At 47.1% G+C, this 24,049-nt stretch overlaps 1 protein-coding gene across 1 annotated transcript in view; it reads right to left on the bottom strand.

The window, feature by feature from the left end:
• FER1L5 (fer-1 like family member 5) overlaps window positions 1-20,356 on the bottom strand; it is a 495,517-nt gene extending 475,161 nt beyond the window's left edge. The window contains exons 1-6 of the mRNA XM_029603280.1: window positions 20,260-20,356; window positions 18,327-18,487; window positions 15,880-16,008; window positions 15,575-15,637; window positions 13,961-14,011; window positions 4,840-4,870 (exon numbers count right to left, since the gene is read on the bottom strand). Coding sequence (XP_029459140.1) covers window positions 4,840-4,870; window positions 13,961-14,011; window positions 15,575-15,637; window positions 15,880-16,008; window positions 18,327-18,487; window positions 20,260-20,356 — 532 coding nt within the window. The remainder of the gene's footprint in view (window positions 1-4,839; window positions 4,871-13,960; window positions 14,012-15,574; window positions 15,638-15,879; window positions 16,009-18,326; window positions 18,488-20,259) is intronic.
• Between the last annotated feature and the right edge of the window lie 3,693 nt (window positions 20,357-24,049).

The following is a 24,049-nucleotide window of genomic DNA, read 5'->3' as shown; positions in this document are numbered from 1 at the left end:
ATCACTACATCGGAGACTTGGCTCTGTGCTTCCCCACTCCTCAGGGCAGCCCCTAGTTATCACCAGAGACTCTGTTGCTGTGATGTCCCTCCCCTCGAGACAGTCTCCGCATTACTCTTTCAGAGTTCCTGTCTCCGCGCTTCCCGCTCCTCGGGTCTGCCCAGCGCACCTCTGCCTTGGAGCATCCGTCTCTGGTACTTCATACCTTCAGCCCTGCCTAAGTAAAGTGACTCCTTCGGACTGTGCCTCTCCGTTCCACTCCTCGGGGCGCCTCACAGTTGTTGCGACAGTCGCTGTCTGACATCTCCACCCCACCCAACTTACCTCTGTGGCGACTCCCTCTTTGCTTGTTGGATGTTTGGCTGCCATGGCATCATCTTGCCGCCCTCCTCTGACGTCCTCGGACCGGCAAGACGCTTCACTCCGCCATTTTTCCCAGAAGCCTAAGGGTGCGCGCATGGCGCGGCCCCGACTCAAGTACCAGCAGTGGCACGAACCTCAGGGGCGTCCCCCTGAGATGACGTCATCCGCACTGGATATTTAAGGTCTCTGAATTCGCTAACTAATCGAGTTACAACGGAAAGTTTCTTACTCTCCTAGCTACTCTGCCTCCTCGGACTTACCAGGGGTACTCGCTCCTCGGGGGCCTCGTTGCTCTTTTGCCTTTCAGGTCGCAGTGTGGAACCGGTACTCGCTCCTCGAGGGCCCGCGTTCTCGGACCTGCTTCTGAATACCACTTCTGCCAGGAAGTCATTGTTGCCTACAACACCAGTGAGCTACCATCCTTCTCTCAGAGCTTTCCCTGGAACCAGGTACTCGCTGCTCAAGGGCCTAATCCTTTCCAGCTCCTGGGCTGCTTCAAGAGACTATTGTGTGAGTGTTACCATCAAGGTTCTATTCCTGAACTCTGCATACCCTGCCTACTCACTATACTTAGTTTCTCTACAGCTCTGCCATCCTGGGATCGCTGTTTCAGTATCTGAGGAACTACAGCCCAGCCAGGCGCTTCCAGCTCACTACTGCCACTTCTGGTGGTTCAATATACTGTTTAATAAAAGAACCAGTGTGTATGTCTCCACACTCTGAGCCTGACCGGTGGTCCCTCTCGAGATCTTCCCCCGGGGGCATGGTCATCTGCCACCGGCCCAAGGATCCACTCACAACTATCCCAAACAATAACAGATTGCTAACTCCATGGATCCGGCAAAACTCAATGCCTTGCAGGCCATACCGGGCCTGGCCCAGCGCATTGTGGAACAGCAATACATCTTGGAGAAACTTACTTCAGTGTTTCATCAGCTACACACACAGAAGGTTCAAGGCACAGCTTCCAACCATGAAGGTCAGTTACAGGAGGTAACTTTAAAGACTGCTTTACCACTGGCGGCTCCAATCCGCTTTTCCAGAGAAATCCAGAAGACCCAGGGCTTTTTAAACCAGTGCTGCATGCATTTTGCCTTACAGCCATCATTGTTTCCTACGGCTCTTTCCAAGACTACCTACATCCTTTCATCCCTGGATGGTAGGGCCTTGTCTTGGGCATCTACCTTGCAGGAAAGCAAGGACCCCATTTTGCAGGACATGAAGGATTTATGGACTTGTTTAAATCCGTTTTCGAAGACCCTGCTCGAACTTCTGTAGCTGGTTCTGCTTTGGTTGAATTGAAGCAAGGCAACAGATCTTTGGCTGAATTCGCCATAGAGTTCAAAACTCTTGCAGTGGAACTCCGCTGGGACCCCAAATGTCTCAAGACTCTCCTTTGTAGAGGCCTGGATACCCGTTTAAAGGACAAGCTGGCTGCTCGCAAAACACCTGACTCGCTGGACGATTTAGTAGCCTTGGCCACTCGGATTGATCACCGGCTCCGGGACAAGGTGAAGGAACTCCGGCCTAAGGTGTTACCTGGGTCGAAACAGGCTAGTGCTGCATCTGCACCTCGGATGGTTCCAGTAATTCTTGCTGCTGATAAAGATGAACCGATGCAACTTGGTCATGGATGTTTGACTTCCAAAGAAAGAAGACTTCGGAAGAAGCGCGGCCTTTGCATGTACTGTGGTCAGCCCGGCCATGATGTCTCTACATGCTCCATTCGTCCAGAAAACGGACAGGCCCAAGTCCTGCAGGAGGAATGTTCTTAGGCCATACTGTGCCCTCTCCTCCACTCTCTCTCCCAGTCTCCTTGACCTACGGACCGGTCACGGTATGTGAGACAGGGAGGGTACTTCTGTGTGTCAGTGTGTGTGTGCAAGAGATATGGAGCATGTTTTTGGCTGGCTTGTGGCTGTGAGATAGAACATGTGTGTAATTGAGAGCTTGTGTGTAAGTGAAATAGAGAGAGCATGTGTATGATTGAAAGCCTTTGTGTAAGTAAGAGAGAGCGAGAGCATTGTGTGATTGAGAGAGACTGGCCAGAGAGGTGACATGTGTATGTGTGAGACTGATCAGGGAGATGACTGGTATGTGTGTGCTCGTGTGTGAGTGAGAGAGAGAGAGACTGGTTGGGGAGATGATTGGTGTGTGAGAGACAGAAACTGGTCTTGAGGGTATGACTGGTGTGTGTGTGAGTGAGAGAGAGAAGAGATTGGTTGTGGTCCCTAAGGAAGAGGACCATGAGGACAGCTTCAGCAGCTACTGCTGCTTCTGGCGTCGCCTGCAAGGGAAAGGAGTAGGGGAACTGCTGGAGAGGGTAAGTAAAGGTGGCTTTTTAAGTTCATTTTTCTTGATTACCATTTTAATTATTGGGTAGTATGTGATGTGTCTGCTGTTTGAAATATTTTATTGGTGTTTGGTAAAGGTTTAAAAATTTGCTTGAGTCTTTAATTATTGGATATTCTATTCATCAGCTGTTTTGAAATTATTTTATTATGATTTTATAATTATGAGTCATGATTTATATATCTTGATTTTATTGATTGTTTCATGAAGAAAGGTGACATTTTTGTTTTTCCATTGTTGCACTGTATAGAGTCTGGCGTGATACGTTTTACAGTTTAATTTTTGTCTGCACATTTCTATTTATACTTTATGTGGCTTTATTCTGTATTTGGTGAGAGTTTGTGTTCTGCATGCAAAGTCTGAGATGAAGCATTCTTTTAGCGTGTGGTTTCTCTGTAGGGATCTGTAGTAGCTTGGCCTGTTCTGTTTTCCTGATAGGAGGTGTATTGATATTTTAGATTCTGGTGTAATATTTGTGGTATTCTTTTTCATAGGTAGGGTTGTTATTCTTTGAGTTTTGGCAAATAGTACTATGTTGATATGGGAGTAGCATCTGATATATAGGGGTGTGTACATATATATGTAAATTAAATATGTAAATTATATTGTATATGTAATTGGGTACCCATGGGCCAGTATGGAGAAAATCCCCCGGGCCACTATTTTCCCTCAATCCGCCCCTGTTCTTTTCCAATCTTCTATTCCCCCACCCCCTAGTTCCTCTTTCCACCTATTTCCAGTCCTCAGCTATTTCCTCTGCCTCTAATCCTCTCATCAGCACTCTTGCCTCCTCTGTCATGTCCTTCCCTACCTCCTGCCTCTTTATTTTGTCTTTTACCCCCTACCCAGCATCCAAGTATCCTTCTTTTACCACCTCCTCAATCTTAAGCCAATCCAACCCCACCTCTCTCCCACTCTACACACTCATACAAATGTGCTGTCTATCTCTCCCACTCCATATACACACACACAAACATGTTCTCTCTTTTCTCCCCCCACACAAACACACTCTCCCACCCCATACACACACACACACACGTGTGCTTTCTCCCATCCCATACACACACATACATGAACATAAGAAATTGACTTACTGGGTCAGACCAAGGGTCCATCAAGCTCAGCATCCTGTTTCCAACAGAGGCCAAACCAGGCCACAAGAACCTGGCAAGTACCCAAACACCAAGAAGATCCCATGCTATTGATTCCAGTAATAGCAGTGGCTATTCTCTTTCTCCCACCTCATATATACACACACACGTGCTCTCTCTCCCACCTCATACACACATACATAAATATACTCTCCCCCTCCCCCATACATATACATGCTTTCTCTCTCCTCCCCAATACATACATGCTTCCCCCCCCTCCCCCATACACTTACTATCTTCCCCCAAAGTTATGCCTGCCAGTGCAAGCAGAGAAGCTGCAGCTTCCTCTATCAGCTCACATGGCATTGGGACACCTCCTTTCATCTATTTGTGCAGTGTTCATTGCTCCTCCCTTTGGCTGATGCTCTGCCTCCTCTTCAATCGGGAGGGCCTGGCCACCATTCTTCAGCTCTCTCTTCTGCCAGGTGCGCCAGGCCCTTGCTTCTATTCTTGTCTTCAGCCGGGAGGACCCAGCCACCACTTTGCTGCCTTCTCTCTTTGGCTCTGAGAGCCTGGCCACCACTGCTCCCACACTCTGGTTCCTCTTGTGAGCTCAGTTCAAAAGCTCAGTTGATTGAACCAAACGGGCTACAGAGCCCTGCACAGTTGAAACAGCTGACGTTTGAACTGTACTCTGCAATAGAGATTGTACGACTGGGGAAGCATTTATTGAGAAACCGAAGTGCTGAGCTAGAAGTGCAGAGCTCTGCTGAAAATGGAGATGGAGAGTTTGGTAGAGGATATAACAGAGGGAACCTTGTTTGGTCCTGGAGGGCTAAAGTCCAGACATTTTGTGGATATTTTAGCCCTCTTCCTGGCTTCTGGACAGTCCCTCTAATATCTGTACTGTCTGGAGAAAATCTGGACAATTGGCAACCTTAATATTCATTGTGGATATGCTGGAAACCTGGCCAGTTTGTGATTCGTGAGGACCGGATTTGGCCATTCCTGAACTAAACTAATAGAAACCTACCTGGAGCATTGTACACATTTCCAATTTCCATCTGTGAATGCAGAAAGTTAGTGTTAGACATTATACCTGTATAGTTCTGACTCTCCTAAAAATCAAGGATGGAATAAGCCACATTAAACTGTGCATCTTTCCCCACAGGACAGCTTTACATATTGCCAAATCCTACACAGTCACTGAGTCCCTCACCATGGGATCTATTTAGAACCCAAGAGCTTTCCTAGAAACTGCATTCTTTATCTTGGAAGAATTATAGAGCCTGAAAGCTTAGCCAAACATAAAGCCCATCACCATGGGAGAACTATAGAGTGCAACCAGACATTGGGTCCCTTATTGAGAATCAGGAATCCCAGGAGTGTACTCAGACACTGAATCCTTTGTCATGGGAGAGATATAAATAAGGAGTGCAACCAGACACAGGGTCCCTTGCCATGAGAGAACTATAGATCCCAAGAGTGCTCCCAGACATTTGGTCCCTTGTCATGGGGAGAACTGTAGATCCAAAGAGTTCACTCAGACATGAGTCCCTCATCATGGAAGAACTCATGAACTCAAGAGCTTAACCAGACACTTGTTCCTTCACTATGGGAGAGTTATAAATCCTGAAAGTTTACCCAGACTCTTGGCCCCTCACCAGGTGAGAACTACAGAGTTCATCCAGATACTTGGCCCCTCAAAGAGAGCGGTGGATCCAAAAGTTGCTTATTTATAATTGGTGTGCTCTGAAGACAGCAGTTCACCAGTCACACACATGGGTGGCATAATCCCAATGGTACTGACATGGTCATGACTTCCAGAAAATTCTTTGCAGTATCTCTGAGAAAGAATGGCAGTTCCGGCAGTGCGCATCACTTCTGTAATTAAGCTAATGTGCTCAACTCCAAAAGAGGAGCAGGAAGGGTTTATAATTGCTGAACTGTTGTCTTCAGAGAACATCTGTTACACGTAAGCAATTTTTCTTTTTCTGAAGACAAGCAGTTCACTGTAGTCACACACGACTCCCTAGTTATGGATTGTTTTCAACAAAAAAGGGGGGAAAAATAACAATCACCTGCCAGCAATACAGAAAACTGTGTTTTGCAGGTTAAAACCTGAGACTGACCTCTGCCATCAGAAAAATCAATGAGGCAAAATCATAAGGCGACATTTTTCAGCAAGTAAAATGACAGAAGAGAAAAGGGAGGTTGACTGGAAGGCCTGTTAGAAGCCACACAGAAAACAGGAGCAGCCAAAAATATAAGAAAACTTATAATGATGCTGATAAAACCTTAGCAGAAGATAAGGGGAAAGAACAATTACTAAGATACACTGAAAAGAGAAGAAAGAGCATAGGGGACAGAGAAAAATTTCTCTGAAGAAAAAATCCAATGAAACACCTGACTTCTACTATGGAAAATGAGGAATCACTGCACACTATGTGACCATGGGAGCAAAGGAACGGCTGGGCATGCTCCAAGAGATTTCTAAATATGTCCTGGAAAGCTCTGGAAATTATGCCCTTGTTGGCACTGAAAGGATATTATTACATATGTGTGACTATGGTGACCTGTTTGTCTTCAAAGAACTATTGATCCCAAGAGTGCATGCAAAGGGTCTCCCAGCAGTACACTCAAACATTGAGAGGTCAATATTCAACAAGCTGATGAGCAGGTTAGTTATCCAGATAAAGTTATCTGGCTAAATATGTTAACTTGCCCTTGCCATTCCTCCAGCCCTACCCCCTTTTTGTCCACCCCAAAATTTTGTGATAAATTTCCCTAATGTAAGGGGCCAGATTTATGCAGGTAAAAGGCGATTAAACTCATATAATCTTTTGAATATGGACCTCTGAGAGTGGGATGGGGAGATATGAATCCCAAGTATGCACCCAGACATTGAGTCCTTTGTCATGGAAGAGATATAGATTCCATGAGTGTACCCTGACCTTAGATCTTTCACCATGGAAAAGCAATAGATGCGAAGAGTGAAACCAGTCATTGGGTACCTTTTAACAGAGGAGCTATGGATTTCAAGAGTGCACCCCAGACACTGAGGGAGTAATTTTGTATCATAGCAGATAAGTTAACCAGCAAATACGCACATAGGGGTAGATTTTAAAAGCCCTGTGCGCGTAAATCCGGTAGGATTTACGCGCGCGCAGGGCACTTGCGTGCCGGCATGCCTATTTTACATAGGCCGCCGGCGCGCGCAAAGCCCCAGGACGCGTGTAAGGCCCGGGGCTTGCTAAAATGGGCGGTCCGGGGGGGCGTGTCTGTGGTCAGAGGGTGTGTCCGAGGCGTGTCTGTGGTCCAGGGTGGTCCGGGGGCGTGGCCGAGTGCCGCGACACAGCGGCCTGTGTCGGGGTCTGGCCAGCCGGCACGCGTAACTCCATCGAGGGGGGGATTTAGGTAGGGCCGGGGGGGGGGGTGGGTTAGATAGGGGAAGGGAGGGAAAGGTGGGGGGGACAAAAAAAAAGTTCCCTTCGAGTCCGCTTCAATTTTGGAGCAGCCTCGGAGGGAACGGAGGCAGGCTGCGCGGCTCGGCGCGCGCAGGCTGCCGATTTTGCGCAGCCTTGCGCACGCCAACCCCGGATTTTAAAAGATACGTGCGGCTACGCGCGTATCTTTTCAAATCCAGCGTACTTTTGTTCGCACCGGTTGTGCAAACAAAAGTACACGCGCGCGCTGTTTTTTAAAATGTACCCATAAGTTGCACCAATTTAATTTTCAAAATGAACTTGCATGCATGTCTCCTTTGAAAATTATCTCACCGAATCTACCCACACACAATTATTCCAGCTAAAATGTTAATTCAAATTTCCTGAGAAAATGTACACACATATTATTGAAAATCCAAAAGTATGTACATGCAAATCTCTTCTCAGTTCTGACTCTGGGAACACCTCTGCTCATTCTGGGTAAATTTATGCATGAACAGGACATATGTATGTATGTATTTATTTATTTAAAGACTTTTATATACCGGTATTAGTAGGGGACATCATACCGGTTTACATTCGAACAGTTAGGCTTGGAAAATACATATTAACAGGGAGAAGGAACTGGGATGAGGATAACAAAGTGCAGTGTGGAAGTATAGATTAAACAAAACAACAAGAAACCTTAACATAAGGTATGTATAATCACATTGTGAGGGGCCTATGGGATGACAGAATGGGAGAAAATCTAGTCTGGATGGGCTCGTTTAAATCTATTCTGGATAAGCTCGTTTAAATAACCAAGTTTTTAAATTCTTTTTAAATTTAATCATACATGGTTCAAGTCGCAGGTTGGGAGGCAGGGAGTTCTAGAGGGCGGGGCCAGCAATTGAGAGGGCATGGTCGCGTGTAGAGGAGAGATGGGCTATTTTCAGTGAAGGTACAAGTAGGCTGCCTTTGTTGGCAGTTCTAGTGGGTCGAGTGGATAGGGGAGAGTTGAAAGGAATGTCTAGCCATTTGGAGTTGTGGGCGTGAATAGATTTGTGTACTATGGTCAATGTTTTGTAGTGAATGCGGGAGAGGATGGGGAGCAAATGTAGATCTCTAAGGATAGGGGTGATATGTTCATGTTTACGGGTATTTGCGATGAGTTTTGAGGTAGCATTTTGTAGCATTTGTAGAGGTCTTATTGTGGAGTGGGGGGGCCCTAAGAAGAGTGCGTTACAGTAGTCCAATTTGGGAGAGATGGTGGCTTGGATCACTGTACGGAAGTCTTGGGTGTATAGTAGTGGTCTGAGATTTTTAAGTAAGTTGAGTTTGAAGAAATCTGCTTTAAGGATGGAGTTAATGTAATTCTTCATGTTTAGTTGATGATCGAGGAGAACTCCAAGGTCCTTTACAAATGGTTGCGCTGTAAAGAGGTTAAGCTTGGGGTCAATAAACAGGGGGGTGGAGAGGGAGGAGTGGGAGGAGATAAGTAGGAGTTCAGTTTTATTTGTATTGAGAGCAAGGTGGAGGTTGGTGAGCAGGGAATTGATGGCTGCGAGGCAGCTTTCCCAGTGCTTTAGGGCATCAGAGATGGAGTTGTGGATAGGAATGATGATCTGGACATCATCAGCGTAGAGATAGAACTTTAGTTTAAGATCAGAGAGGAGCTGGCAGAGTGGGTTGAGGTAGACGTTAAAGAGGGTGGATGAAAGTGATGAAGCTTGCAGTACACCTTGTTGTAAGGGATGGGGGGTGGATATGGTGTTACTGATTTTAACAGAGAACTTTCTGTTTGAGAGGAAGGATTTGAACCAGGTGAGGGCTAGGCCTGTGATGCCAATGCTTTCCAAATGGGCCAGGAGGTGATGATGGCTAATGGTGTCGAAAGCTGCTAAAATATCGAGGAGGGCGAGGAGGTAGCTGTGGCCTTGGCCCATGCCTCTAAGGAGGTGGTCAGATAGGGAGAAGAGTACCGATTCAGTGTTAAAGTGTTTTCGGAAGCCAAATTGTGAAACATGGAGGATCGCATGGTTTTCAAGGAAGTCCATTAGTTGTGAATTAACAACTCTTTCCATTAGCTTGGCAATAAATGGGAGGTTAGAGATTGGGTGCAAATTGGCAGGGTCTTTTGGGTCCAGGGAGGGTTTCTTTAGGAGGGGTTTGACTACCGCATGCTTGAGTGAGTCTGGGACAGTCCCATGGGCGAGAGAGCAGTTGATGAGATCTGCTATAGCTCTAGCTATGGAGTTAGGGATGGCTAGTAGGGCTTTAGAGGGGATGGTGTCATTAGGATGGGAGGCAAGTTTGAGTTTTCTGAGGATGTTTTTTACTTCTTTGGAGGAGGTGAAGTCGAGGGCAGCCATTGTGGGTTGGGAGGGTGTAGGGATGGTAGGTAGGGTGGAGGGGGGACAGTTAGTGGAGTGGGGGAATCTCGAGAGGAGGTTAGAGATTTTACTCTGGAAGTAGTTGGCAAGTTCTTCACATTTGGGTGCTGCATCAGAGTCTGGTATAGTGGGGGGGATAGGTGTGGTAAGACTTGAGACGTAGGAGAAAAGCACTTTGGGGTTGAATCTGTAATTGTGGATTTTTTTTAGCGTAGAAGTCTCGTTTGTGTTTTTGGGTTGAGAGTCTGTAGCTGTGTAGTGCTGTTTGTAGATGAAGGAGTGTTGTGGGGTTGGGTCCTTGCGCCATTTTCTTTTCTTTTGCCTGAGATTGTTTTTTAGGGTCTTTAGCTCTGGTGAGTACCATGGCTTTGTAGGTTTCGAGGTTACACTTTTGACTCGTTTGGAGATTGGGCAAAGCTTGTTGGCAATGTCTCCTGTAAGGTTATTCCAGGAAGCTAGTGCTGTGTCAGGATCGGAGCAGACAAGGCTGGGTAAGGAGGTCGATAGTGCGGCTGCTAGCTCATTGCTAGGGCAGGATTTTCTGGATATTATGGTGGTGCAGAGAGTATTGTTGCTTGGGGGAGGGATGTTGGTGGAGAGGAGGCCTTCTATTAGGTAATGGTCAGACCAGGGAACAGGGGTCCAAGTGGGAGTGGAGGTGGCAAGGACGTTAGAGTTGATAAACATCAGGTCCAGAGTGTGACCGGCTTTGTGTGTGGGAGATGCTATAATTTGCTGGAAACCTATGGCGTGGAGAGACTGAATGAAAGTTTTGCATGATGAGGAGAGGGGTAATGAGTCTACATGGAGATTAAAGTCTCCGAGGATAATGGAGGGGATATCGGTTTTTATCCAGTCAACAATGAATTCAATTAGAGGTGAGGGGTTGGACTCAAGGAAGGAAGAGGGAGCGTATACTAGACAGATTTGCAATGCGGGCATATCGGTCAGACCTTTGAAAATTACCCTCCATATCCCTTGATTTCTTTACAATGGAAAAGGTTTGTCGATTGTGCATCATTAAAACCTTTCAAGCATCTGAAGGTCTGTATCATATCTCTCCTGCACCTCCTCTCCTCCAGGGTATACATATTTAGGTCCTTCAACCTCTCCTCATAAGTCATTTGATGGAGATCCCCCACCATTTTTGTCACCCTTCTCTGGATGACAAAAATGGTTCTGTACTTTTTGAGAAACGGTCTCCAGAACTGAACACAGTACTCCAGGTGAGGCCTCACCAAGGACCTGTATAAGGGGATTATCACCTCCTTTTTCTTTCTGGTTATTAGGGATGTGAATCATTTTAGGACGATTAAAATTATCGTCCGATAATTTTAATATCGTCTTAAACCGTTATGGAACACAATACAATAGAGATTCTAACGATTTATCGTTATAAATCGTTAGAATCGTGAGCCGGCACACTAAAACCCCCTAAAACCCACCCCCGACCCTTTAAATTAAATCCCCCACCCTCCCGAACCCCCCCCCAAATGACTTAAATAACCTGGGGGTCCAGCGGCGGTCCGGAACGGCAGCGGTCCGGAACGGGCTCCTGCTACTGAATCTTGTTGTCTTCAGCCGGCGCCATTTTCCAAAATGGCGCCGAAAAATGGCGGCGGCCATAGACGAACACGATTGGACAGCAGGAGGTCCTTCCGGACCCCCGCTGGACTTTTGGCAAGTCTTGTGGGGGTCAGGAGGCCCCCCCAAGCTGGCCAAAAGTTCCTGGAGGTCCAGCGGGGGTCAGGGAGCGATTTCCCGCCGCGAATCGTTTTCCGTACGGAAAATGGCGCCGGCAGGAGATCGACTGCAGGAGGTCGTTCAGCGAGGGTTCCGGCGCCTCGCTGAACGACCTCCTGCAGTCGATCTCCTGCCGGCGCCATTTTCCGTACGGAAAACGATTCGCGGCGGGAAATCGCTCCCTGACCCCCGCTGGACCTCCAGGAACTTTTGGCCAGCTTGGGGGGGGCCTCCTGACCCCCACAAGACTTGCCAAAAGTCCAGCGGGGGTCCGGAAGGACCTCCTGCCGTCCAATCGTGTTCGTCTATGGCCGCCGCCATTTTTCGGCGCCATTTTGGAAAATGGCGCCGGCTGAAGACAACAAGATTCAGTAGCAGGAGCCCGTTCCGGACCGCTGCCGTTCCGGACCGCCGCTGGACCCCCAGGTTATTTAAGTCATTGGGGGTGGGGGATTTAATTTAAAGGGTCGGGGGTGGGTTTTAGGGGGTTTTAATGTGCCGGTTTTGCGATTTTACGATTTTTCGATTTTTCACGATATTTTACCCCCCCAAACGGCAACAATACGATTCCCTCCCCCTCCCAGCCGAAATCGATCGTTAAGACGATCGAGGACACGATTCACATCTCTACTGGTTATTCCTCTCTCTATGCAGCCCAGCATTCTTCTGGCTTTAGCTATCGCCTTGTCACATTGCTTTGCCATCTTCAGATCGCTAGACACTATCACCTCAAGATCTCTCTCTTGCTTCGTGTACAACAGCCCTTCACCCCCCATCACATACAGCTCTTTTGGATTACCGCACTCCAGATGCAAGACTCTGCATTTCTTGGTATTGAATCCCAGCTGCCATATCTTTGACCATCGTTCATGCTTTGTTAAATCATGTCTCATTCTTCCTACTCCTTCCGACGTGTCCATTCTGTTGCAGATCTTAGTATCATCCGCAAATAGACAAACTTTACCTTCTATCCCTTCCTCAATGTTGCTCACAAAGTTATTGAACAGAACTGGTCCTAACACCAATCCTTGTGACACTTCACTTAGCACTGTTCTCTCTTCAGAGTAGGTTCCATTTACCATTACACGCTGTCTTCTATCCATCAACCAGTTTGTAATCCACGCCACCACCTTGGCGCTTACTCCCAATTTTCTCATTTTATTCACAAGCCTCCTATGCGGGACCTTATCAAAAACTTTGCTGAAATCCAAGTAGATCACATCGAGTGCTGTTCCTCATCCAGTTCTTTAGACATCCATTCCAAAAAAATCAATCAGATTTGTCTGACAGGGCCTTCCCCTGGTGAATCCATGCTGCCTCGGGTCCATCAATCCTCCTCACTGTAGATAGTTCATTATCCTGTCCTTCAGCAGAGTCTCCATTAATTTTCCCACCACCATGGTGAGGCTAACTGGCCTGTAGTTTCCAACCTCCTCTCTGCTCCCACTCTTGTGAAGTGGGACCACTACCACTCCTCTCCAAACACTCAGCACCACTCCCGTTTCCAGGGATCTATTGAACAGGTCATGCAGCGGACTTGCCAGCACATCTCTGAGCTCTCTCAGTATCCTGGGTTGAACCTCATCAGGCCCCATGGCTTTGTCCATTTTTAGTTTTCCTAGCTCTTCCCATATATTCTCTTCTGTAAACGGAGTTTCATCTACCCCATCTCCATCTACAGTCTTGTCAACCAGCAATGGTCCTTTTCCAGGGTCTTCTTTAGTGAACACCAAACTGAAGTATTTGTTTAATATTTCCGCCATTTCTTCATCTCTGTCCACACAGTGCTCCTCGTCACCTTTCAATTTCACTATACCACTTCGGGCCTCCCTTCTTTCTCTGATATATCTGAAAAATATTTTCTCTTTTCTCTTTACCTCTTTGTCAATTTTCTTCAGCTTGACTTTTTGCTTTCCTGATTTCTTTCTTCGACTCCCTCATTTTTAACTGATATTCTTTCTTTTGTTCCTTTTTTTGAGATCCTTTATACTTCTCAAATACTGGTGGGCTGATGTCACTTCAGGTGTCAGCTTTGCTTTGTCTCCATCTGCTGGTAGAGGTGCATAACCCACTGATTTTGGGGTCACCTGTTTGTACGTTAAGAAAACTGGAGATTTTGACTGTATGTTGTGGGCTGCAGCCATAGTTGGGGGCTGGTGTTGTGGATGAAAAGATGGAGACTGAGGCGAGGGGGCAGTCAGAGACAGAGACTGAAACTGAGCTGGGGGCTGAGGTTGGGGCTGATGAATGTTGCTAGGAGGATGGAAACTGAGACTGCTACTGGAGATCAAGGGTCTAAGGCTGGGGCTATTGACTGTGGCTAGGAAGATGGAGTCTGAAACTGAATTGGGGGCTGTAGCTAGGAGGATGGAAACTGAAGCTGCTGTTAAAGGTCAGGGGCAGAGATTGAAATTGAGCTGAGGGTCTAGGAGAATGGAGGCTGAAGCTGCTGCTGGGGGTCAGAAGCCATGGGTGAAACTTGGCTAATGACTGAGACTCAGAGAATGACCTGATACTTTTTTAGGGAATGAAGACTGTATGGATATTTTACATTTAGTTTCCTATATCATTTAATTATAGGAAGATAACTCACCTTGAACATTCCAATCATGGAATCGGCCCGCAATGACTGAGAATTCAAGACCTTAATAAAAGAAGAAAAATCTTGGTACTTAACTCCTTTAAGTATCAGTGATCCTTGTCCATTCTACAATTCTACTTCCTCCTTTCTCAAATTTCACAATACTGCCGAGGAACACACAGCAATGATGATTCCCATCTTTTCCACAATAATCCCCCTTCTTCTCACATTACAGAGTAGCACTAAGGAGCAGCAGTATCAGTGATCCTCGTCCTTCCCACAATAATCCTCCCTTCTTCTCTCTCTCATAAATTACTACAGCACAGAGAAGCACACCACCATTAATAATCCTCATCCTTTCCACTGAGGATGGACTGGAGAATATTCTACACCCCTGTATTAAATGCTGGACCCTTGGATTCCCAGAGAGGGATATCAGTCCAGTGGTTACATTTTCAAGTATAATCCTGCAGAGACTGTGGGGACAGCAAATCTAGCCAGGTATTTGCTAAGGACTCTGAGAAATGTACGCTGTCGCTGAGGGGTCTATGTACTAAGTTGTGTTAAAACTGGCATGGTAATGCAACTTACCTCCTAGTTTTTACATCCTATTTACAAAACTAATAGTCTGCAGAGCCCAGCAGCTTTACCATGACTGTGTTAAAGATAGCATGGCCATGGTAATGCTGTCACGTTCTAAATATCAAGTTTCTCCATGCTAATTAGTTCAAAATGAAATGATTGGTTAGCATGGGGAACCTCCATACATCTCACTGAAACAACCTGGGGCCTCTGGGCTGCCACCTCTTGAACCTCACGTGCCCCCCCCCCCCTCATTTTACCTACTCTACCCTGACTGCCTCCTCCAGCTCCAGACTCAAATCACCCCCAAAAATGGTTTCTTTATCTTCACCGGCAGGAAGCAGTCAGTTTCTTTCCTGCTGGCAGTGGCTCCAAACTCCAGCTGGTCACCTGACACTCTTGACGCGAACACCAAAGCCAGCAGGAGGGAAATCAGCTCCCTCGAGCTAGCAGGGATAAAGCAGATGTTTTCTGGAGTGACTTGTGCCTGGGGGGGGGGGTATGCAGCCGGCCTGGAAGCCAGTTCAGGTTTGGCGGGGGAGTGAGGGAAGGGGTTCAGGGGAGGATATGAAGCCTTGTTGATGTTTTTTGAGTGGGTTCAAGGTCTCGGAAAGGCCATTTGTGTTTTGAGACGCAGAGGGTGTGTAGGCGCTAGAGGCTTGAGTTAGTATAGCAGAATACGGTTACATTTTCTAGGGAGTAGTGAACTTTGTAGCATTAGGATAGCAACTAAAGCTTTGAAGACATTAATGCTGTAAAGTACATCCAGAGTTAACACCTAGTGAATTCATTTTTTTCAATTAATTTAAATGTGCATTACTGTAGAATAAAACAAATATGCAAATAATGAGCTTTGTACATGGATGGTAGATCATTTCCCCATTAATGCTAATGCCCTTTAGAACATCGACCCCCTAGTCAGGTACTTGTAGGGACTATGGGAAATGGCTCATCAAGGATTACTGGACATGTTTACCTAATCAGATTGAAATATAGGAGATAGAGCTGGTAAGGTACATAGGAGAGGTGCATCTGTTCAGATACCTGCAGATGTATGGTCTCATCAAACAGCAGTGCCGGAGACTGATGAAAATTCTGAAAAAATATCTGAAACATTACAAACAGAGAAAATAAGGTCTATATGCAAGTTTGGATCCCGCTGTTTCTGGTTCTAATTCAGACAGGTCTAGTCACTAGTGTTAGATCATAGTTGCTAATGCTGGGTCACTTCTTCTGATAGTGGGTTTACTGATTGCTAGCACTGTGTCCATTCGTTGGACTTCAAGCTGATTAGTCATAAAGGAGTTTATCTGTTTGTTTGTTTGTTTATAGTAGTTTCACCTGCTGACCTCATTAAAAAATGGGTTGTTTCCTCGCCTGATTCTTGTCCGGTTCATATGCTCTCCAATGAATACCTTCACCACCGGCTTTAGGTTGTTTCCCTGGAGTTGGCGGCCCTCTATGACCCTCACTCGCACCTGTAATAGAAAATGATCTCACTGAAAGGATCAGCAGGGCCTCAGATGAATGTCTTGTTGGAGACAAGTTACCTAAAGAAAATACATCTCAAGGGTCCGGGAATCAGTTCTAGATGGAATGAACATTACATAGCTCCTTCCTTCAAGACTTGTATCCACAAGGTTCAGCCTTTCTCTGGCATCACAAGAAAACACCAAAGCCACAGACACTTCAAATTACCATGCAGGGGGTGATTTTTCAACTCCAGAAGTAGCTGTATTGCAGGCCTGCAAGTACATTTTCAAAGGGAAACTCCCTGGAGAGCCTTCATTTAAAATTTAGGACAGCAGGGATCATATATAGCAAAGTTCCCCAGACTTTGCACCTGCTTTACATGCGGAGCAAAGTCTGTGCTGCAAAGTGTGTGCTAGGATTTCAAAATTAAACTCTTACATGTATTTTCCCTCCCTCACCATTACCCACCCCTCACCCAGACCCTTTTGTTCCCTGATCCCTGGATAAATCCTTGTGGAATTGGAAGGCTACATTTTGTTGCTGAGAGGAGGGCAATTAGCCTAGGGAATTTATTTGGGTAACTGCTTAGTTATCCGGGCTAATTCCTTGGAAAATTGTCCTTGCCACTATCATTTCTTATAAAATTGCGATGGAAGCCACATATACCGCCTTACTAGGCAGAAAGATCCATAGTTTGATACACTAATAGGAAAATAACAGAAATGGCAAGAGCAAGATTCCATGAAGCAAAACCATGCTGGGATAGATGACCTTGGGGAACAGGTGGACTCTTATAGCAGGCCCACATCAGCTTGTCCTCACTTCCCCTTAAAATAAAGGGAATGAGAAGCTAAAGAGAAGTTTAGAAGTATATTGTTAATTTACGATCTGTGATGTCATATTTTGTGATGTTGAAATATATTACCTATTTTAACCTGTCTGCATTACTGCTGGAAATTGCATTAATCAGCTTTGGAAAGGTGATTTAGAAACCAATCAAGAACTAGATTTGCTTCCCTGTGCTCTGGCCATGGTTGGTTACATTGGCATCTGCTGAACAACCCAGTGGAGACTCAGTACATACCTATTCATTGTAGATATCCTGAAAATCCAACTGGCTGTGCAGTTCCCAGGACAAGTTTGGGAAGCCCTGGCTTAACGTTCTTAAATTTCTTACTTCTAATTCATTTGTATGTTGTATGTTGATTGTAAGGTACCCTGATCAACAACTCAGGTTCGAAAGCATACTGACTCAGGGTAGACTATCAGCAAGGTTTTGGAGTCAGCTTAGGGCAAGGTGTGCAAAGAGTCTGCCAATTGTATTTAGGAGGGCGATACTGCAATAGTCGTTAGTCACTTCTGTCATCCTTGTTCTTACACAGGGTGATGCTTCCTGCTCCTGTCTGGCATTTCCTTGTTCTTTGTTCTTTGTGGGATCCCTCGTCGCCTTGTTCCTGGTCTCTCCTGATGTTCCGTGTTCCAGTCCTGATGTTCCTGATGTCTGTGATCCAGTCCTGATGTCCTGTGTTCCTGATGGTCTGTGATCCAGCCTTGCTGTCCTGTACCTCTGGTTCCTCGTCGCCACCCTTCCTGGCGTGCCATGTTGTGGTCGTGACCAGCCCCACGGATGGGCTGTGTAGGGCGCCTCATGGCACAAGGCCTGCCTTCTTGTCTGCAGCACAAGCCTCTGGAGGGTCATCCTTGCCTGAAGCCAAGTCCCTTCTTGGTCCTGTGTCCTGAATCTTGTCCCAACCCTCAAATTCTTTTGTGTCTGCTCCGTCCATGTGTTAGACGCTGCCGGAGCCTGCGCAACTTCAGCATGGTCCACGACCAGCTACAGGCGGCTGTGTGGGGTGCGCCACGGTGCAGGCCTCTACAGTATCTGGGACATGTTCCTCGCACTTGCTTCACTTCTCGTCTGGAGTCTGCCCCTCATCCAGCATGGTCTGCGACCAGCCCCGTGGGTGGGCTGTGTAGGGTGCGCTGCGTCGCAGCCTCAACCTAGTACTTGTTCTTGAATCCTCGTCTGAGTCTTCCTAGTGCTTAGAGTTCTTCCAAGTCCTCATCTGAGGCCTTTCAAGTTCCAAGTTCCTCGTCTGAGTCTCCACAATCCAAGTTCCTCGTCTGAGTCTGCACATTCCAAGTTCCTCGTCTGAGTCTCCACGTTCCAAGTTCCTCATCTGAGTCTTCATGTTCCAGGGTCTTCATCCGCCTTTGTCTCCTATCCAGTCTGCCATCTCTGCCATTATCCAGCGGCAAGTCCGAAAGGGCTTGGAGTGGTTGGAGGACCACTCAGAGACCAACCTTGCGTGGTTGGCCTCACCGAGGCTGTGCAGGTCGGTGGGGGCCTGTGTTTCTGGTCACCGCCCAGATGAGGTACCGTCTCACCTGCCTTGGCGCTTCCTCGGAGCTCCTCTCCTGGTTTGCAGAAGTCCAAAGGCACACTTCTCTCATGGCCTCCCTTGCGCAACACTTTGCCAAAGCCTGTGTGCGCAACACAAACCCCAGCGTGGCTTGATCCATCTCCCAGTTAGTATAGTGGGATAAATCTTGAGAGGCAAGCTGGCTAAGTAATCTAGCTGGATAACACTTATTCGGTAAGTTACAAAGAATATTCAGCGGCATTTCTATGCCACTGAATATCCGTGAACAAATGGAACTTAACCGGATAAGTGTTATGCTCAATAGCATTTCTAGACTAAGCGCATAACCTCTGCGGCTAAATCCCAATATCGCTACAGAGCCGGATATGTTATCCAGTTAAGTAGAAGTTCTTGAAAAAAAAAAGTACAAATCACAGGCTGGCAGGCCAATACATGTCCCCCATTTCCCTCCTATCCAAACTCCAAAGGCCCTGCAGGACCAAACTTGCTGCCTCCTTCATAAAGACCTGTGAATTTAACATAAAAAAAAATAGTAGGGCTGCAACGCCAGTCATAAATTCTCCCCCCCCCCCCCACCACACACCTCTTGCTCCTTCTTTCCAGACCCACACCCCCACCGGCCATCCCAACCCTTTCCCTACTACCCCCCAGTACCTTAATTTGACGAATTTCCTCCCCGGATCGTGGTACGCTCCCATTGTAGTAGCCTAGCAATGTCGGACGCACCCAGCTCAGATCGCAGTAGGATGTGGAATATCCACTGCTGTTCCCCCCATGCCAGACCCCGCCACACCACAAAGGTTTGGCTCAGAGGCTTTCATCCCTTGGGAATAGCTCCCTTTGAAGCACTTGGGTTCGGTGCCTGCTGTCTGTAGAAATGGCTTTGGATGATTCCAGAACTGGTCCTAGTCTGCTTACTTGAAATGTTTGTGGTCTGTCTTTGTGATCTTTTGTGACATGAAATGATATTTGACCTTCTCTGATCTCTGTTGGAAAACAGACAGAACAAAATATGAAGATTAAAGAAAGAATGATGCTAGGGAAAGACCAAATTTATAATAAGATATACAGCAATATCATGGTTCTCTGAACTCTTAACTATAGAAATGGCAAATGTGGACGTTGTCAAAATCTTCAAACATTTGACTTCTATGTAAGTAAAAGTTCAAGGGAAAGGGGTGTTCTGGGAGCTTGCTCTGTTGAAGAATGTGTCTATTTATTTATTTAAAATATTTATATGTTGCAATATCCAAAGTCCTATGCAGCTTACAATCACAGGGACTTTGTACCCAGGGACCTTTAATCTAGGCAATTTTAAAAGGGACACTACCCAAGCTATGTAGGTTTTCTTAAAATTGCCCCATATTGTACACACATCTGGTAGGAAAATCTATAGAAGTAAATTGAGCTGTAACAAGTACAAATCAGCATGTCAATAGGATTTCTTGACCACAGAGGCAACATACAGTAATCTACAGGACAGATGAGCTTTCTAACTTTAGAATCTTTCCAGTAAATAGTTGTTTCTCTAACCCAGTTTTTCTCAACCTTTTTTTGTACCATGGAGGAACCCTTGAAATAATTGGAAATGACCTATTTTGCCTTTAGGAAGAAATTAAAGACTTGGTTATTTACCCAGATTTTTGGTTGAATAGGGTAGGCTGTTAGAATTTCACTGAGCATTTCTGTTTTATTTTATGTATCCCAGCAAGATTCAAATTTCATTCAAATTTGGGTCATTCACACATTGATATTTTTTTTTATTATTTATGGTTTTGTTATTGCATCATGTATTACTATTGTTATGTTGATTATATTCTATTTATGAATTTTATTGGTTTGTTATTGTTGTGATTCCTCCCATGGCCCCACGGCTAGAGCTTTGTTCCTGCTTCTGCTCCATGGTTGCCATCATGCCGGAGCGGCAGGAGCCGCGCCGGGGTTCTCCTCTGCAGTCAGAGGCCGCCATCTTGCGGCACGGCTGGAGCCGTGCCAGGGTTCTCAACACAGCCGGAGGCCGCCACCATCGTCTCCTCCACAGCCCAGTGGCTGCCATCTTCCCACATGCCTGGAGGTTTTCTCTTTAGCGGCAGCATGCCGCCATCACCGTTTTCCATGCGGCTGGAGAGCTGCTGATGTCATCATCCTCTTCTGTGGCCGCGGGGGCCGCTCAAGAGCTCCTCTTCCCGGCCCAGAGGCCACCACTGATGTTTCCTGGCAGCTGGAGCCGCCCCGGATCTCCTCTTCAGCGGCAGGACACCGCCTCCAACGTCGGGCCTGGTCGAGCCTGCTTCGGCTCCTCCTCTCTTCAGCATCTGCAGGGCCGCTGTCCAAGGTCCTGCAGTCCTCCTCTTCCTGCTTCCTTAGGTGCGGGGCCGCGCCTCCTCTCTGGCTTTAAAGGGCCAGTGAGGGGGAGGACCTCCTGGCCCCACCTGATGATGTCACTTCCTGGAACTCCTTCTTCTGCCTACAAAAGGCTCTTCAGATCAGTCATGCCTTGCCTTCGCAAGCAGCAAGTCCTCCTAGGCACTATGTTCCATGTGGGATCCCTCGTCTTCGTCTTTCCGTGGTCTCTCGTCTTGTCAAGCTTCTTTGTTTCAGATGTTTCTGATGTTGCGATCTCCCGATGTCTTCAAGACCTGATGTCTCCAAGTCTCCAAGGCTCCGCTTGTTCCATCCCTGCGTGGTTCGCGACCAGCCCGGCTGGGTTGCATAGGGTGAGCAGTTGTCCAAGTGGTCCGCGACCATCCCGGCTGAGGTGTGTAGGGCCCTTGGTGGAACAAGTTCATCCGTCATGGCCGAAGAGTCTCCATGTCTTCCATCTGATCTTCATCTTGCTCCTGGTTCTGGATATTACCTCCTTGTGGTCCGTCTTCAGTCCAACTTCGGGATACCAGATGTGTCTTCCACACCGGGTCAGAGGTTCCGTCCTCCATCGACTGACCTGCCAGGTGTGTCGATCATGCCGGGTTCCAGAGGCTCAATCCAGGACATGGCTATCAGGAGTCATGGCCAGTTACCTTCATCTGTCTGTCCTGACGTCCTTTGTCTCGGATTTCCTGTCCTTCTCTTCAGTACTCTCCACCATCTTGAACTCTAATGTATTTGAGTCGATGTCAGCTTGTTGTCTGCTTCACGTCCAACGTGGTCTGCTACCATCACAGCTGGTGTGTGTTGTTGCGTCCGTTGCTGCTCGACGCCCTCACTCCGCCCTCTTTACCTCTGTGGCGACTCCCTCCGGGTCTGATGGACGGCTGGCTACCACGGCATCTCCATGCCGTCTTCTTCCAGCGTCCCCGGACCGGCTCAATGCTGCAACTCCGCCATCTTGTCCTGATGCCTAGGGCACGCATGCGCGCGCCCCGACTCTTGTACCAGCAAGGACGCGAACTTCAGGGGCATCTCCCTGAGATGATGTCATCTACTTCCAATATTTAAAGGTCTTTGAAAACACTAACAAATCGAGTTAGCAAGAAAGGGATGGTTACGGACAAAGTTTCCCTATCCAAGCTATTCTGCCTCTTCGGACTTACCGAGGTACCCGCTCCTCGGGGGCCTCGCTGTTTTCTTTATTTTCAGATTACAGATAGGAACCGGTACTCGCTCCTCGAGGGCCCATGTTCCTGGACACTCTGAAGATTCTCTACTGCCTGGAAGCTATCACTGCTACAGACAACTGTGAGTTACCATCGCTCTCTCAGAGCTTTCCCTGGAACCAGGTACTCGCTCCTCGAGGCCTAATCCTTTCCAGTTCCTGAGCTTACTTGAGACCTTACGTGAGTTTTGTCATCTAGTTCTATTCATGAACTCTGCCTACTCTGCCTTCTCACTTTCTATAGTTTCTCAACAGCTTAGCCATCCTGGGATCATTGTTCCAGTACCTGAGGGACTACAGCCCTGCCGGGCATATTAGCTCACTACTGCCACCTCTGGTGGTTTCTAATAACCTATTTAATAAAAGAACTACGTGTGTGTCTCCATACTCCAGCCTAGCCGGTGGTCCCTCTCGGGGTATCCTCCCGAGAGCATGGTCATCTGCCATCGGCCCAGGAATCCACCACAACTATATCAGATTCATTACAGATTGCTACACCTTAGCAAGACGATATCTGAGACTACAAGATCGCTGACTCCTCCCTCTCCAGGAGCCCGCTACACAGAGCTTTCTCTACAGATTTCTCCTCCAATCTGATTGCTCCTCCCATCAATCATCTCCCCCTTACAGATTGCCAACTCGAGCAGCAGATATACATCAGATTGCTAACTCCCTAGCATGTGTAGTGCGCGTGGCATGGCAGCACTCCTTCTGAATCCTTCTTCATGCCTGAGTCTTCTTCTTCCTCAACGCCTGAGTCTTCGTCTCTTTGTCCTGTGCCAGATGTCTCAATCCGCCTGCCTCTGTCCGGCCTGCTGCTTCTTGCCGTTACCCAGCGGCAGGTCCAAAAGAGCTTGGAGTGGTCGGAGGACCACCTAGAAACCACCATTGCGTTGGTGGTCTCACGGAAGTGTGCAGGTCCAGTAGAGGTCCAGGGTCTCCAGTTTCCCAGACAAGGACCCATCTCTCCACAAGGGCACACATCTCGTCCCAAACTGGGGAACGCCCCCTAGTGCTCCCTCCCATTGCAGTGCAACAGTTATCTGCTTTGAGACATGTCAGTGTAATGAATTAAAATATTAAGTTTAAATAAATACATTTGCAGTATGTTTCCTGTAAAAAAAAACAAACATAATAGTAAAGTGAACAAACTTCACATAACAAATGAACAATCAATAAAACTTCATTAATAAAATAAAAAATATAAATAAATGTAAATGTGATGCCTTCGATCAGATGTTATAATATGCCTGCCTGAAAAGAAGGGCCTTCAGTTGCTTTGTTAATATTTTTATACCGCTTTCTGTCTTGCCTTAGCTCTATGGTATGGGAAAGAGCCTTCCTTTGGCTCTAGAGAAGAGGGGCATACCTCCCTTTATTCTGGCTTTGCAGAGTGGGAGTATAACTCTCTGTGTCCTGGCTCTGGAGAATCTCCATAAATCCAAGCTCTGGGGAAAGGTAATGTGTCTTGTTGAGTCCATGCTCTAGGAAACAGTGCACATCCCCATGTCTGGGGCATTGGGGAATGGGAGCACATCTCCATATCCAGGTTTTGGGGAACAGATACAAAAGGTCTACCTGTGTCTAGACTTTGGGGAATATTTTTATTTTATTTATTTAGATTTTTTATATTCCATTTTTCACATTTTTTTCAGCACTTCAAAGCAGATTACATTCAGGAACTGTAGGCATTTCCCTATCCCCAGAGGGCTTACAATCTAAGGCCTGGATTCACCATTCTATTGCAGAATGATGAATCCTGCGAAAACGGGGGCAGGGGGGCGAAGGGGGGGCGGGCCTGCGAAAGCCGGCAGCCTTCGCACTACCGCGGTATCTTCACTGTCAGCTTTCGCACCGAATAGCACCACCGTGAAAGGTGGTGCTATTCGGCGCGCTACTGGTGACGATAAGGTTACTAACCTTATCGCCAACAGCGAAGACATCGCCGAGACCGCCCCCTCGCCATCCCGACTCCTCCCCTCACTGCCCCGACTCCACCCCCATCATGCTATCGCACGCGAAAAGGGACTTTTTGCGTGAGATAGAGGCTTATCGCACGCGATAAGC

This window comes from Rhinatrema bivittatum, chromosome 5 (assembly GCF_901001135.1).
Source record: "Rhinatrema bivittatum chromosome 5, aRhiBiv1.1, whole genome shotgun sequence".
Taxonomy (NCBI): domain Eukaryota; kingdom Metazoa; phylum Chordata; class Amphibia; order Gymnophiona; family Rhinatrematidae; genus Rhinatrema; species Rhinatrema bivittatum.
Note: the sequence above shows the minus strand (reverse complement) of the source record. Positions and strands in the feature narration are given on the sequence as shown.